Source organism: Lingula anatina, chromosome 1 (assembly GCF_051362555.1).
Source record: "Lingula anatina isolate TDL-2025a chromosome 1, LinAna3.0, whole genome shotgun sequence".
In the NCBI taxonomy this organism is placed as follows: Eukaryota; Metazoa; Brachiopoda; class Lingulata; order Lingulida; family Lingulidae; genus Lingula; species Lingula anatina.
In genome coordinates this window covers 16,934,078-16,951,461 of record NC_141767.1, presented here as the reverse complement: position 1 = coordinate 16,951,461, position 17,384 = coordinate 16,934,078, and the positions used below count along the sequence as shown (strand labels likewise).

The following is a 17,384-nucleotide window of genomic DNA, read 5'->3' as shown; positions in this document are numbered from 1 at the left end:
TTATACAGTTGTGAATAGTTATCCTGTTCTTGTGCATAGCAACCTCAGTTGTTTATTCAAGAGGTTAAATTAGGGCTCATTCCCAATGAAGCTATTGCTCTGAGTAGATTGATCCAACTCTGTAGGTACTCTTATTGAATGACCTTAACAGACCTTGTCATGTTTCCAGTGAATTTATATAATCACCAACTTTTGCTATCTTTTACTCAGTGCCAGGAGGCATGTTAATCTGAAAGCATTCAGCGAGAGTTGGATTGATCTACATAGAACAATGGTTTCATTGAGATTGAGCCTTTATACATGTACACCTTTATTGATTTGCATTTTCTACATTTAATTATATCAATTCTCGAGCAAATAATCCAAGTTGCTATTTTGTATTTGATGTGTGGAGCAAATATTCAGTGGGTCTGATATTTTGCTGGTACTGATCTTAATTTTGTATTGGTTTTGACTTTAACCAGTTCTTATTCCACATGTTAGTGATATTCTTGAATCTGCAGCTTATTATAAATGCTGTACATATTTATACCAGAGTTAACACCAGTAATATTGCAGATAAATAGTATAAGTTGAATTATGCAGCAAGCTGTGGAATTTTTTTTTTAACTATGATGGCAACATTGCATGCAATGATGAATTAAACTGAATACCAAAATTTTTGTTTTTGTAAATTTTTTTTAGCTGGTTTGCTTCAACACTTGAAGGTGCATACCCCAGTATTAAGTATGTAGACATGCCAAATTATTCTCACTTAACCCCACCGAATGCCAGATTACATCGTGTTGTAACTTAAACAAATGCCATTACCTTTCATTTCATTATTTTCTCTCATTTCATTTTCACGAACTGGAGGGTTGGATAAATAGGCCAAGTTTATGTCCAGAAATTTAAAGTGCTATGGGTACTCGTGGTTTTACTTCCACACACACACACACACACACATATATATCATGTTTAATTTGTAAATTGCCATCCATATACATGGTGCAGCAAGCCATACATGATCATACTGGTATTTTGGTTCAAAGCATATTTTGGTTGAAGCCCTTAGTGTGCCTGTATTTAAAGTAAGCAATTGATTGCAATCTAAATGTATTACTGCTTCTTTAAAAAAAAATCTATCTAGTGCTTCAACAATTGATATGATGCTTTTTTTCTTTTGATGATCATTTCTCCTTTATAACACTCAGCACTAGAAAGCAAGATAAACCCACATGTTTACGTTTTACAGATAATAACATACAATATAAGGCAATTTCCTAAGTTTATTTTATGTGAAAGTGCAAGCTCTTTGTTTTCATCATTTTGTTTGACGTTTTTTTTTTTGTACAAAAGCCATTTTTACTACTTTATAAAACAGAAAACTATAAGCACAGCACTGATTACCACTACAATTCTAAAGACTAAAAATTTTCAACATAAATTCAAACAAAAATGGTAATTAAATTTTCCTCCTTGTTGGTTGCCATTTGTGTATTCAAAAAGGTATGTAATCACTAGCTGGTGGTGTAAACACTGCAAAAACTGTGTAACCATCTGGCAATTTGAGATGTTGGTGTGTTGGCGGGATAAACTCCATTGCTCTGGGATCAGGTGCTAGAGATTGTCCACTGTCACTGCTTCGTCCATCTTTCAAAGGTGTTTCCTTCAAAATAAAATGGTATATATAATGGTTGGTAAATATACATTTGATTACTAATTCAGGTGTGTAATAACTGGGAAATAAAATGAATGATCTGAGGCAGAGGACATATACTGTCAATATAATCTAATTATTACAAATGCAACTTTCAGCAGCTGTGTTTTGCACTTTAATTTACAAAAACAGTTTCTTCTCCAGCTAATTTAAAGTTAGGGCTCATTCCCAATGAACCTACGTTCCATGTAGATTTATCCAACTCCATGGGGACTCTTGCTTACTGCCATAAGATTAATAGATTGATCTTCTTTCTAACATATATAATCAGCAGCTTTTCTGCATTCTAATATATGTAATTCAATGCAGGAGGAGTCTTGTTAATCTGATTGCATTCAGCAAGTCCCTGCAGAGTTGGATCAACTACGTAGAATGATAGTTCCATTGGGAATGAAGCCTTAGACTATTTACCACTCCATAATTTCAGTGTCAAACATTAAGACACTTTCAACAGAGTTTACAACTAAAATATTAGAGTCTGCAGTAATAACCCTATATTTATGTTTGGCTGTTGTTTGCAGAAACAATCAACATAACTTCGATAGAATAAAAAAGAAATTAAACAGTTCTAGGTAGGTTGCAGTTCCTGCAGAGGTTTGTTTTACCTGGAACTGGTTCATTATGTTGCATGTTTTGCTGGCAGATGTTGAATTTCTGCTAGAAGAATTGTTCAACATAGTCAGACTATAAACACCACTTGAATAATCTGCTGCAACTTCATTATTTGAAACCCCTGTATGCTGAGGTAAAAAGATTGAAAAAGAATGAGAGAAAAAACCATACCATTTAACTAATTACTTCACTGGTTAACCCCAGATATGTTATATTTTAATATAGATAGCATATTCTGAGCAAATTTGGAAAAGATTACATCTGTATCAGTAAATGTCTAATTAAATAAGATAAGCTTTTACATGTAAGGATTGCCCTGCACTGCAGAGTTTCATTGAAACCAATTTAAACTGTAGGTGGATAAATATGGCAAAACTGCATATAATATTTTATAAAAATGAAAAAAAAGAAAAAGAAACTGACTCACTACCACATGCAAAGGTCTTATGTGAAAAAGATTCATCAGAATTGGTAAAAAAAATGCTACAATAATTAATTTTGATGTTTTGTAAAATGAAAAAGTAAAGAAAAGACATATATGATTGGGTCCAGATATGGAGAGCTACCCAGTAGGAGACAGATGGACAGGCTAATTGTCGAATATACTCCTCTTTACACAAGGTGGGAGAAGAAAAGTGAGAAATTCCAAAATATATAATGTTAAAGCTTTCATAATTACCTGTGGTATATCCATTTTTATTTTCTTCTGTGTGTATTGATAGGCTCTGAACACAAAGACAATGTGTGCTAAGATTCCATAATAACTACAGACTTGTTTGCAGTGCACCATCTAAGTATGTTGATATGACCATCAATTTTATTACTAAATTGAAATATTGTTTGGTAATTAAATGAAGTATAGGAATAATGAAAGTCACCATATCTGCATTTGTTTTTATAAGAGCACTGTATGTAGGATTTTAAATTCCATATTACCTGCACACTGCCACCAGCACACCAATTATAACCATGCACCCCATGGTACTGCTGACACTGATTAGAACAGTTTCAGAGCGGTGGGGTTCACCTCCTGAATAGGTACCACCAGCTGGGGAGGGTTTTTGAAAGTGAAAAAGAAAATTAAATTTTTGGCTGTGAACTTTGATGTATAAGAAAAATTATTTCAGCATCTTATGCAAATAATTACTACAGATATGTATAATATATTACATGTACTTGCTACAATGGCATTCCAAATCTAAATTTTAGAAAAGCCTGAGTTAAATGACATTGTCAGCTACAATATATACTTTGCTATGTTTTTTTACCCAGACTTGAGTATGCATGGGTCTTGTTTAAAGTACACGTTTGTGTGTAATTATTTCATTTTGTCACCAAAATATTTCAAGGATAAATGATATAAAAGAAAACAATAATTACTGCTGAAAATGGCAAATGATGGTTGTACAATGTATGGTCAGGTGATATGACTTATAAAGACCTTACCCATGCCCACATTAGTTTCCACTGTTTGTATTGCTTTGGGTCCCAGGCCTGCTCTGGTCTGAGCTTGGACTGACACTCTGTAGCGTGTCTGAGGCTTAAGCCCTTCTATTAGGGCTGATGTCCCTGCTTCTGTGACAGAAATATTCCTCATTCCTGTAGCATGAAAAGTCACAGGTTTAAACATTTTGTTAAATTGCTACAGTGCTGTTAATTATCTTCTCAGAGGTCATTATTTGCATGTAAAAAGAAAATTATGGCTTTAAGACAACACTCTAGCTCATGGATGATATATTAAGGAATGAAACTCCTATAAAAATCTTTGTAATTTCACTTACCTCTAATACACTTCTGTGAGGTGATTTCAATTTCGCAGTATTTTATTAAGTAGCCCAAAATTCTTCCTTTGCTTTGTTCATATCCCAAAGCTTTCCAGGACACTCTCAAGCCTGTGATGTTTAACACAGAGGTGAAATTATCTGGGGCAGTGGAAGGAACTGAAGAGAACAAAAAATTTTTCATCAGAGGACTGTTTGGTAAATGTATATTTATACATTTCTATATCTTTCTTCAAATTCTCTTTATTGTATGACAAAGGTAACATTCTATTGTATTTGGTTTCAGTATCTGCCAAAACCAAAGATAATATGAGAAATGGAGTAGGCACAGAATTATGAATAAGCAGAATGAACTAAATACTTCTGTCAAGCTGACAACAACACTTGCAACCCAAATAAAACATTTTCCTGAATAATCTCAATATGCATGATTTGTAACTACATGTATGCCCTAGCTGTTGTCTATCAAACAGCAACTTTCAGATGTTCCTATGGTCAATTTCAGTCACAACAGCTAGGAACAACTAAACCTTTTGGGACATTAAACAATTTTAATTATTAAAATACTCTACCTCCATAATATTGATAGTTACACCTGCAGTTTGGATACACCAGTGTACTGTTATAATCTGGCCATGCAGCTCCTACCAAATAAACATAATTCTCAGCTGACTTGGGTAGAGAGAGCTCACACTGGGTGTGGTTGTGGGTATGGTTTACTTCAATGATTTTGCTCTATGAAATAAAAAGAAAAAGTCCTTGTGTTCTTGTATATATACTATGTGTTTTATTTCAAAAAATTTGTTTGACTCTTTAAAGGATAAAGTACGATCTTAAGTTAATTCAGTTTTATTCAGTTTCTGTTTATTAAAATGAAAGTGCACTGTCAATCAACTACTTTCAATTTTATATATTCCAATATATACATGTACCTGGCAGTTCTTGTTTTCTGTGTAATTTCCCTCACACCAAACAACAGTGTAGTAAATAATTGTGTTAACTGACTGATTATCAACTGGAGACTGCCAGCTCAGATGGGCTTCTTCATTAAAGATTTCAACAGAAAAAAATCTGGGTTTCTCTGTAAAAGAAATAACTGCATGAAAATTGTTTTGACAGTAAAGAGTCTGGTAATCTAGCAATCTAGGAAAATAATTTTTTGGGAAAACACCATATAAGTAATGGAAATCAATGGTATTTTGATCTTTTATCCAAAACTATTAAATGTGATATTCTATCATATAAATCTTCTAGAAAAAGGATGGCAGCTTACTGCTTAAGGACACATTCAATCTCTGTTCACTTGATCTTGAAGCAAATCCTGCTGGAGTGGCAGCATTGATGGCAGCCAAATAAAATTGTTGATCATCAAGAATCTTGCGACATGACAGTGGTAATGTTCTTGCCCCAGATGTCTGGTTGAACCTCACAGTTGTGTTACAAGAGCCGTGAGTGGCAGTGTATTTGCCTAAGGATGCTTGGTGTGCTATGATTTTTCCATAACGTGAGGTCTCAAGAATTTCCTGAAAAAAATTACTTACATGTACGTACAGGCTGGTTTTTCAACAGTAATCAGGGGTGGACAGAAGCTGTCTTCTGGGTCTACCGGAAGAAGGTCAGAAGTTTTTGAGTTTACATTGATGGGTATCTAATTTTTTTTCTGTCAGAATACGGTCAAAAATGGAGGATGGTTCAACAAAGATAACTTGGAAAACTGGCAGAAAATATCTCTGAATCACTTGTGAAAATAGTTTCATTGGATCTTAATTTTGATAGTCAGAAAGTTTTCATTTAATTGAAAACTTTGTGACTATCTCTGAATCACCCCTGGTAATGAGAAAATGGAGGCAAATTTGAAAGGGCTTTATATCCTAACATACATTTACAGTATTATGTACAGGGCATTAATTTTCCATCAGTATTGACTTTGTTAATGGAATAAGTCAAACACGTGGATATAACTGAACCGGAAGTGCTCTGGGAGCGTTTATTATATAACAAGTATCAATAAGAGGGAGCATCCCTTAACATCCTCCTTTTCCCATAAAAAAAAAAGAAAAAAAAAAAAAAACAACTATAATAATCACGAACTAGTCAACATTTCAAAATAAACGCAATAACTTGAAACAGTGTAAATGTTTTTTTTTTTTTTTTTTTTTTTTTTTTTTTTTTTTTTTTAAATCTGAACAAGTCCATATCATATGTTTAATTATGTTCTAAGATCAACTTAAGTCACTTTCTGGTATATATTGTCCCGACTTTGTAATATGGAGCACTACTCAAAACAATATACTATAACTAAAAAACAAACTACTATTTTACAATGGGGTCATTGAGGTAGACTGCCTCTCACCCTTTTCTGCCATGGGTATTATTCTGACCCATCACTTAGAATACACAACATAATCTCCTAAGTATTTTGGCTTCTTCAAGAGTCTACCGAACCGAGTGGTATGGACCTCCTCTTCACTGCTCTGTGGTGGAGGTGTAGTTTTGCACGGCGTACTGGGAGTTGACTTAATGGGACTGGGTATCATAATTGGTTCGCTGGTAACGTCAGTGGGTTTAATCGGTACCTCTGGTGTTTCTGCAGCTACTGTCCCCCGGGATTGGTTTGGAGTGGTGACCTCTCGACTAGGTCTGAGGTGACTACGGTTCCTGCGGTAAATTTTGTTGTCTTGCTCCACTAGATAGGATCGAGGGGCGAGTTTCTCCACTATTTTGCCAGCAGACCATGAGACTGACGATTGCGGCCTTAGATTGGTACGCACAGGCTGTCCGATAACCAGAGGAGGCAGTTCCTTGCTTCCTTTGTCATAACACTTCTTTGCTATTCTCTTCTGGTTTACTTGTTTCTGAAATACCTGGTCTTTTGGTACTACTATTGGCTCTAGCTTGTCACAGCGTACGGGAATGAGCGATCTAGTGCGCCTACTCATCAACTTTTGTGCTGCACTCCCCGTGTTGTCTGCGGCTGGCGTGTTTCTGTGCTCTAAAACTGCTAACCACAAATCGATACCGTCTTGTTTTGTTCTCTTGATCAGGGTCTTTGCCACTTTAACAGCTGCCTCAGCTGTGCCGTTACCACTGGGGTGGTGGGGAGATGATGTATGATGGTTAATCTTCCACGCCTCGGTGAACTCTCGGAATTGCTGACACTGATATTGAGGCCCGTTGTCAGAGATAAACAGCTTTGGAATGCCATGTCGAGCAAACTGCTGCTTCAATTCATTGATCACTGCTTCTGAAGTAGTGTCACTGAGTTGAGTGATCTCCCAGTACTTTGAGAAATGATCTACAAGCAGCAAATAATGTTCCCCTTGAATGGAAAATAAATCACTGCTGACGATTTCAAATCGCTCCTTGGGTATAGGCTGAGAATGCATTGGCTCTTTCTGTTGGCGAGGCTGATTTTCCTGACAGACGTTGCAAGTTGCTACCACATTGCGAATGTCATTGCTGATCTGAGGCCAGAAAATCGCATCTCTTGCTTTACGTATAGCTGTCTCTGTTCCTTGATGAGTTGCATGGACTCTCTCCAGCATCTGTTTACGTAAGCTAGTAGGAATTACTACTCTGGTGCCTCGATAGAGGATGCCATCTTGACAGGATAACTCGTCTCTATATGGCCAGTATTCACGGCATAACAGGGGAACTTGAGTTTTGTCACTAGGCCATCCTTCCATGACTAGGATCAGCAGTGACTGCATAGCGTCATCCCGAAGTGTATGAGTCTTTACTTGCTCCAGAGACTCATCGGACACATTGTTGTACTGCGAGTAATCAATCTCCTCGACTTCTTTGGCCAACTTCTGCTCGGATTCTACTGCGTAAATCTCGTAATCTGAGTTCTCCTTGGTAGTTACTGACTTGGACGCAGTTGCTCTAGATAATGCATCAGAGATATACATCTTTTTACCACGCTGGTACTTCACCTCAATATGGTATTTCTGTAGCCTGAGGCGCATGCGTTGAAGTCGCTTTGGGGCAGCCAAGATTGGTTTCTTGAATATTGTCTCTAGGTTTTGGTGATCCGTGAGTACTGTGATATAGTCTCGGCCATGGAGATACTGATCGAAACGGTTACATGCAAATGTTATGGCCAAACATTCTTTTTCCATCTGAGAATAGTTGCGCTCTGTTTTGGACAATGCCCTTGATGCAAAAGCTACAGGTTGTCCAGCTTGCAGTACGGTAATATGCCAAACAATTCGACCAAGATTAATTAATTAATTTCATGGAAATGTCAGTTTGGTCGAATTGATTAAAATACAGCAAATGGAAACCTTTGATATCGTCGGATTGTTAGGGGTATCTGCCAAAACGTCCATCTTTCCGGAAGTATTGCATTTTACCGGAAGTGTTACGCAAGATAAGCCGCAATTTTCGCCTAACACGTGTTTCAGGCTTGTTTTATCCTCCTTTTAAAATCTTATTTTGCTGTGTACAATATGTGCTAACATTACTTAATATTAAAAAAGACGACAATAATAATTTCTAATTATATATTTCCCTCACCTACGATCATTTTCATGATGCGCTTCAAGAGTGGGACGAGTATTTCCCCAGAGACGGGTGTTGTAAACAAAGGCCGGTCACTTATATTTGAAACCGGTAGCTTTAGTAGACTTAAACTAGTTATGTGATCTACGTTCGCCCTATTTGAATTTTAATATGACAACTGAAATCAACCGAATTGAAATTTTTTACCAGTCTGAGATCAGTTGTTTTCAACCCGCAAGGCTTGCTCAGCGTCGAGGCGTAGACGTACTTCCGAAGAAAATTCAATCACCCGTATCAAAGAATACCAACTGGCACTCAAACAGAATTCAGTGTAACTTCAAATTACTTATAAGTATTTTATTTAAAAAGCATGTCATATAAAAACATATTGAGAAAAGGCAAAATACGGAGCCTACCTGTGCCGATAGACATACAGTAGGCCTATCTTGCTGGCACTCTTCCGATTTTCTTACTTATATACTCTCGCTGTGCACAAACCACGGTGCATATTGAAAACCCCACTGATACAACCCGAACATAAAATAAGCATTTAATTGCCATAATTTTCACAAAACAAGTGCATTTATAATTTGACGCGAGAATTGAGCACATGCAGAAATGAGACAGGTCTTAACTGGTCTGGTCCAGCATAGCGCAAACCACATGTTAATGAAGACGGTCCCATTTTGGGGGAGGGGGGTCACAGGAATGGAGTTCTTCGTGGATTACGCTAAATATCATCAACATTTCATGCATCTGGGGAAATAAAAAGTGACTCACAGGTAACGTAAATATCCAGTGGAACTCTCTATGAAGCTCTCATGGAGTTAAGGAAGACGTCATTTTTATTGTTGACAAATCAGTTACCCATGTAGGTGAACAGCTACACGTGTTCGTCAGATTTTGACAGCGCGTGGTATTTGGCGCCAAGAAGTCTGGGCGGTCAATCCCGCTGATCTTTCGGTCGATTGAAGTAAATGTAAGATCTTGCGGTGTTGACTTCAAGAATGTTTCTCCATCTGCATATATATTTCAATCAAACTTGAAAATAAATTGCTTATTCTTTCCAAACTTTTTATTGCTAGCAAACGCTATATATGGTCTATATGAAGGTGTTTTTGACGTATTCTACCCACTGTCGATATTTGGTTTCAACCAGAATGGACCTTTTTTAACCCCCCCCCCCCACCCCACCTTCCCCAGTTACGGGCGTGATGAATCAGTCAGCGAGGGCAAGTCTGCTTAATTAGCACAAATTGTATGTCTATAACACTATTTTGTCATCTGGGACAAAGGAAATGACAGGTACGTCATGCTTCCAGATTAGATCTTCAATTAATAGTTTCTTCCTCATTGACGAGAGCTATTGAAAGGACAACAATTGACAAAGGGCCCGGCATGCAGCATCTATATGACTGGCTTGAAAATTTACCGAGTCTTGCCGACGATGTGGTCGAACAATCGGAACAAGAAAAAAATTCTGTCGCATGATTTTGACGTATGGACTAAATGTTTGAGCCCAGAAAAATTAATTTTATAAAATAATTTTTATGGTCGGATTGACTGGGCCCGTCGAAATGCTTGGCACATTACCGTAAGACTGCACCTAACCCGTAATCGCTGCTATCGGCTTCTACTGTAACTTCCTCTGTTAGGCTATAGTATCTCAAAACTGGGGTCATTGTCAACATTTGTTTCAATGTACAGAACGTCTGCTCATGCTGATCTGACCATATAAAGGGTGCATCTTCAGTCGTCAAGCGTCTCAGTGGTTCGCTCACTGTTGATAAATGAGGGCAGAACTTGGCCAGGTAATTCACCATGCCAATTAGTCTTTTCACCGCTTTAGCGTTCTCCGGCCTTTCCATTTCTACTATGGCCTGCACCTTCAATGGATCTGCTTTCAAACCTTCATCTGAGATCACGTGCCCGTGATAAGTAACTGAATTCAATTTGAATCGAAGCTTAGTCTTGTTCATTTTGAAGTTCCTCTCACGACATCTCTCTAATAGTGCTATCATATTTTCGTCATGATTCTTGATCGCTTCCTCAGAGGTATCTCCTTTACCATACACCAGGATGTCGTCTGCAATGGTCTGGACTCCGTCAAGACCGTCCAGTAGGTCTATAACTCGCCTCTGGAACTCTTCCGGGGCTGATGAGATGCCGAATGGTAAACGTCGCCAACGATACCTGCCAAATGGCGTATTGAATGTCGTAAGAAGGCTGGACTCCTCATCTAATCTCACCTGAAGGAAACCATCTCTAGCATCTATAACGCTAAATACTTTTGCATTAGTCAAGTTTGCACTTACTTCCTCCAAGGTTGGAAGTTTGAATTTTGGAATCTTTACAGCTTTGTTGAGTTCTTTTGGGTCTAGGCATATTCTTAACTTGCCTGGCTTCCTCACCGCCACCATCGAGCTTATCCAATCCGTTGGCTGATTTACCCTCTCAATGATGCCTTGTTTCACCATGCTCGCCAGCTTTTCTTTTAGCTCTTTTCTCAAAGCTACTGGTACGGACCTTGGTGAGTCTTGTTTTGGTATAACCTTAGGGTCCAGCTCAATGTGGTATTCTCCTAGGTCACCTAAACCACTAAACACATCATTATACTTGGCGAAGATATCATCCTCTGACAGTTCCGTGCTAACAACGTTGATGAGAACATCTCTCTTTATCTTCATCAGACCAAATCTCTCTGATGTCTCTCCATTGAGTAACGAACAAGTGACATTTTTCACTACATGAAACTTTACGTATTCTTCACGGTTGTTTATTCTCATGTTAAGTGTCACCTGCCCCATACTCTCAACACGGTTACCACTGTATGAGGTTAGTCTCTTGCTGCTTTTCTTCAAGACTGGCTCATTAGTGCTCATTATGCGACAGCAATCCTCATATCTCAAACAGTTTACACCTGCTCCATTGTTTAATTGGAATACTTGTGGCATCCAAGAGCTGCTTCTCTTGTATTGGACTGATGGTTCAACAAGATATGTGGTCCTGCCGGTTTTAACTGTGAATACTGACGATTCGGAGTCGCTATCTTCAGGATCAGAATTATCGACTTGGTGGACTTTGGCCCCTTGTGACCTACACATGCTAGCGAAATGATTTAGTCGTCCACACTTCTTACAGCGGCGACCCCATGCTGGGCATTGACGCTTGGGATGTTGCGTCCCGCAGTAGCTACAATCCGAATGGCTCTTCTGTTTTTGCTCTCCTTTCTTGTCTGTCTTGTGTTCAGATACTGCCGTCTTCATCTTTGTCCCGGCTTTTTTCATTTTTGGTTTCACAGCATGCACAGTTTCAACCTCACCATCTATGGCTTTAAGTTGCTGCGTCGTCATTTCACTCGCACGACACGTGTCAATACACTTTGCTAATGTAAGGTCCTTTTCACGCAACAATCTAGCCCGGACAACAGAATCTCTCACCCCTATCACAATACGGTCTCTGATCATTTCATCTAAAAGCGTTCCATACTTGCAAGTGGCACTGAGTTTCCGCAGCCTGTTCACATAGGCATCAATCCCTTCACCGGGCTCTTGTGTACAAGTATTAAACACGTATCTCTCATAAACAATGTTGCGTTGTGGCTCAAAATGATTTGTCAAAGCTTCCAGTATTATTTTAGAATCCTTGCGATCATCATCACTCAGGGCTAAATTCTGAAATATTTGAAAACAGTCTTTGCCCATGACCGTAAGTAAGGTAGCTACTCTTATCTCTTCCGACTTAAGATTTAGTTCTGTTGCAATTTCATAATTCTTCCATGTGTCTCTAAAAAATTGCCAGTTAGTTGCACAATGTCCCTTCACGTCCATAGGTTGTGGCGGAGGTAACAAATTCGCTGTTGCAGGGGTAACTGGGGGTGTACTAGTACTGGTAGACATGATTAATCTATGTAACAAATACACAGCTTCTGCAGTTCTACTTTAAGGTCACACTCAGCAGTATTTGCTTGTTAAATCTGTCCCGTTTGTAACTTCTAAAAAAAACTCATGAATATATGTCTTTCACTAATCACCAGAGTTTTTTTTATTATCGACTTCCGATGCCTGAATTTCTGTTCAGTCGGTTCCACTTTTCATCCATAAAATCGTATGATCAACAGATTTCTTCTTTGTATCACACATACCTTCTGTTTCTCTGGTCCTTTAACTTAGTTCTTGACCACTTTAGAAATCGTGTCTTCAGCTTATGTAGACGTGAGCACGAAATTCTGACACCATGTTAATGGAATAAGTCAAACACGTGGATATAACTGAACCGGAAGTGCTCTGGGAGCGTTTATTATATAACAAGTATCAATAAGAGGGAGCATCCCTTAACAGACTTAATGATATTCCATATTTGAATTGAAAGCAAATGATTTTTTAAAAAGCTTTGAAAAAAATGTTAAGGAATTAGACATGCACAATTTTTTTACCTTCCAGAAGAAATGGAAAGTGAAGATTTCTTCCTCAGGCTGGTATAAAACACCCATAAGTTGTGGCGGAGCTGCAGGTGCTAAAGATAATCAAAATGTTGAATCCTATCATTTTTTTAAATTAAAGTACATGTTTATTTAAGCTCTAGAGAAAGAAAGTATGTATCTCCATTCAAACTAGCATTCACTAATATACAGGTCAAAATTCTATTTCAAATAGAAAAAATATCATAGTGGAAAAGAGAGTTTCAATTTTATCTTAGCATGCAAAATTTCTTAATGTTTGTGTAAAACCTCATGCATGAAACACCCACACCTAATGTAATACAACTATATTATGCGTATTATATACTAACCATCTACTTTGGTTTTAAGCACAGTATAACTCCTGCCACCTACTTCACTGAAGTGACCATAATTTGGTGTTTCTTCCCCAACAGGAATGACCTGCACACTAATGTTGTATTCAGAAAAAGGATGTAAACCAGTTAGCCTCAGGCCTAATGTCATTGTGGCATTCCAGCAGTTGTACTGTATTTTTTCCACCTGCAAAAGAAAAATATCTAGTTTGCATCCACTCTAATGAAAAATCGTACTGTCAGTAATGAACAAATTGACAGTGAACTCAAGTGTGTAAGTTGAACATAATTCTATCATTGATCGACTGGCGAATAATTCTTACCAGGAAAAAAGTTGGTCTAAAATCACATTTCAGTTTTAATCTTAACATCAATCAATTCAAAAAAAAAAGTTTCACCCCAATAGACAGGCAAATGCATCATATAATATAGTTAATACCCCCTCATTCCACCTGGACATGTAATGCACTGTGTACAATAACCCTCTGTTGCTGGGGGAACTGTTGCAACAACTGAGAAACCCCAGATGCACTGGTGGATCCCATGTCACATCCACTGCTGTACTGTTGATATTAGAACCTTCCACACCAGTCACTGGGTTTGGTTTTTCTAAATTCAAAACAAGTAGAAGTATAAATAATTGAACCAAATATATTGGTAAAATTTGCATTTCATGAAAGCACTTATCTTTTTTGTAAAAAATAAATTAGCATATTGCATTCTGATCACTCTGATTTTATTGTTTAAAATAAAATATCATTATTATAGCTTATAAGATGATTTTACAGTATGTATTCCTACCTATTCTATAGTCTGTCCTTAGTGTGTCATTTTTCCAGGTTACGCCCCACTTGTTCTGATTATATATAAAATAACTTAGGGTTGCCGGTTTAATGAAATCGCCACCGGTCAACATGCAGGTGGCCTTGTTAGCAAACACCTGTACATTGGGGATACACCTTTTTAAGTCACCACTGAAAGATGAATCGAATTAAGATCCAGGCTTTGTCCATTTATTCAGCATGAGTACAATGTTAATAATTTATTCTTCAAAAATCTTAAATTAATTGTTTTTTAATTTTTTAAATATATATTTACACTTTATAGAATAAATTAAATAAAACCAACCACAAAAGAGCTGTAGCTACACAAACACTTCACAGATAAAGTGAATGAGCTCCATTTTAAATATTTGAATGATCTTCTGGCTGGCATTAATAGATCTTACTTCTTATACTGAAAATACATTCCTGTTTCTTGGGTATGGTTGTCAAATGACCAAAGACATTCCATTCTCTCTTGGTTATAAGATATACACCTGAATTCTTGAGGATAGATTGGAAGTTCTGAAAGTCAAGAAATTAATGAAAGTTTTTAAAATCTTGATAAAGACAAGAAACAATATGCAGTGCATCTTGGTAATATAAAAACAAAAAGCAATATGCAGTGTAAAGTACATTTATAAAACTTTTTAAAATAAGACTATGTTTTGCAATTCCTCATTTGAAAACAATCAATATTTTCATCTCCCCCCCCCCCAAAAAAAATAAATGAACAAAAAACTGTCTTACAATGATGCTTAAAGTTCACAAAACTATCAAATTATCAAATTTCATTTTCACACATAAAATAACATCTCCATACCAAATACAAATCAATTGATTATTTGGCCAGACTACACTGCTTCTACATGCCAAAATCAAATGAGATTTCACCATTTCACTTTAACCAATGGATCAGGTAATTAATATGACTTGATTGATAAAAGTACACATGCTAAGCTATGGCATGATCAAGAAATCATATGGTAATCAGTTGTGCATAAATTTTGTGGGTAATTAATGCAAAAAAAAAAAAAAAGAGACCAAATGTGAGACATATATCAGACTGTGACAGGTAGGCAATAATAAAAAAAATGTTCACAAAAACAAAAAAAAAGGCAAAAAAAGAAAATTGTGAGACAAACCTTCTATGAAAATTGTGCTTTGCTCAGACATCAAATATCCACCTGTCAGCTGGGGAATGACACAGGAGCAGACCATCAGATGGCCAAGGACCAGAGAGGATAGATTATACATAGAAAAAGTCACATGTGATGTCGTGGCGTATGCAGAGGTGGAAGGGCATTCACCATTCCAACACTTTGCTGCTGAAAAAACTTTCCTTTTCAGTTCATTTTTGCAGTCGCAACATAGTGTTATGTCCTGCGAAGTGAGACTTGTTTCAGGTGGTAACGAGCAAGAAATGTTCAGTTCTGGCAGTGCATCTGTTTGGGCATCTGAAGACATTATCAGTCTACTTGGAACTGCTACATGTGGATCCAGTGGTGATATTCTGACTAAAATAAAGGGGGGGGGGGACTTAAAACATGCATGTTGCAAAATGGAAAGATCAACAGTTTGCATTGATGAAATTATTTTAAAAATAGCCACTGTGAGTCCAATTACTGTTTACACTTATTGAAGAAATTCAAAATGATGATAATTATCATCAGGCTGTTAAAAAAAAATCGATTTCAGATCAAAAAGCCATAGTAAATAAAACTTTCATTAACTGCTTGATGACCTGACACCTAGCTGACAGCTCTAACCAATACAGTATATACATGTATGATGTACAAATAAAGAAGTACCTTTACAGTTAAAAATGCATGCTGGAATTTTTGCAAAGCAACCAACTGATGTGAAGGGGTTACACTGATGAGCTAAAAAGAATAAATATGATCATCATACTGTCTTTAGTATACTGTCTTTAGTAGGTTTATTTATTTTTGTCATTTATAAAAATGATAAACATTGCCATCTCATGTATTTGAAAAATGGTACTGCATAACCATCTAATGTCTTGGTCATCTGAAGAAAATTTGACATGTTGGACACAAAATTTACATTGAATAGAGGTTTAGTAAGTATGAAAAGAGGTTTAGTGAGTATAGCGATATAGAAATACTGTACCTTCAAAAACAGCAATTAAATAATTCGCCATTTGTAAAAACAGCAAAACTTTATACAAATGTAGCACATATCTTGTGATACCCATCCTCAATAACCGGTAATTAATATGCTACCTCCTCATCTTCCTAAACATGCATGATTATGAAACTAGAGGAGAAAAATTACAAAAAAAAGTTACATGTAATATTGTTAATCTAAAGCATGCATGGGTTCTCAGTGTGTTTGATGTACACAAAACTTCAAATGCCCTTTATATTGATAGTTTAACCTGCATTGCTTTAGCTTGAGTATGGAAATTTGAATGAAAATAAAATGAATGCCACATGTTGGTCTGAAATTTCTTAAACCACAATCAACCTTCAAGTTGGAGACAACTGTATTATATCTACCAACAAATTTCAAACTTACCTCACTTGTTTTAATATTAAGGGGATCAAAAGTCAAAAGTCCATACATTATGATTTACTGTTAACCTAGTTTCCCTCTTTGTAATATCAGTAATCACATAGTCAAACAAGTGAAAGGACAAATGTGGTTTAACTATGATCATGTTATCAGATAAATCAATAGTACAATCAACAGATAAATACCCAATTATGATAACTTTTGAAATTCTATTCAACTATACATTAGTTCATGCTTTGAAGCAAAAACTGAGAGCTACAAAATGTAGATTTTTAAAGAAAAAAAGGCAAAACTTTTTTAGGTGCATAAAAACATACCTGTAACACAATTCTTGAGCTGCATTGTACTACTGAATCCCAATGTGAAATAATTACAAGGTCAAATTAAGCCAGCATTCAATGTCTCTCTAATTTCAAAATTAATTCACATTTAGAAATAGCATTCATTCTAGAATATTAGATACATTGTACATTCTGGTAGACATGAACCAAAAATCAGAATAGTGCTACTTTGAAATATATCCACTTTTTTTTATAAACTTGGAAATGTAAGTCTGAGCATGCTAAAAATATGGTCATATTGTTTTCATTCTATTTAGGGAACTGGTTACTAGCCATGTGATTATATTATATGCCA

At 36.6% G+C, this 17,384-nt stretch overlaps 1 protein-coding gene across 1 annotated transcript; it reads right to left on the bottom strand.

Moving 5' to 3' along the window:
* Positions 1-1,192: 1,192 nt before the first annotated feature.
* LOC106177093 (uncharacterized) lies at positions 1,193-17,367 on the bottom strand. The gene is made up of 18 exons (XM_087009807.1): positions 16,752-17,367; positions 16,344-16,490; positions 16,022-16,093; positions 15,356-15,727; positions 14,618-14,735; positions 14,191-14,363; positions 13,829-13,998; positions 13,387-13,576; positions 13,031-13,110; positions 5,366-5,615; positions 5,025-5,173; positions 4,665-4,827; positions 4,093-4,251; positions 3,758-3,910; positions 3,248-3,359; positions 2,991-3,036; positions 2,305-2,439; positions 1,193-1,648 (listed from the first exon to the last, which is right to left on the bottom strand). The coding sequence occupies exons 2-18, from the start codon at positions 16,426-16,428 to the stop codon at positions 1,481-1,483; spliced, it is 2,595 nt and encodes an 864-aa protein (XP_086865933.1). The 5' UTR covers positions 16,429-16,490; positions 16,752-17,367; the 3' UTR covers positions 1,193-1,480.
* Between the last annotated feature and the right edge of the window lie 17 nt (positions 17,368-17,384).

Bases quoted from the DNA above. Each gene is read 5' to 3' on its own strand.
- LOC106177093 (XM_087009807.1), bottom strand. From the start codon at position 16,428: ATGGGTATCACAAGATATGTGCTACATTTGTATAAAGTTTTGCTGTTT. The intron at 13,111-13,386 runs GTTAGTATATAA...GATTATCTTTAG, and splicing joins GCTTAAAACCAAAGTAGATG to CACCTGCAGCTCCGCCACAA. The intron at 3,911-4,092 runs GTAAGTGAAATT...TTCATGCTACAG, and splicing joins CTCACAGAAGTGTATTAGAG to GAATGAGGAATATTTCTGTC.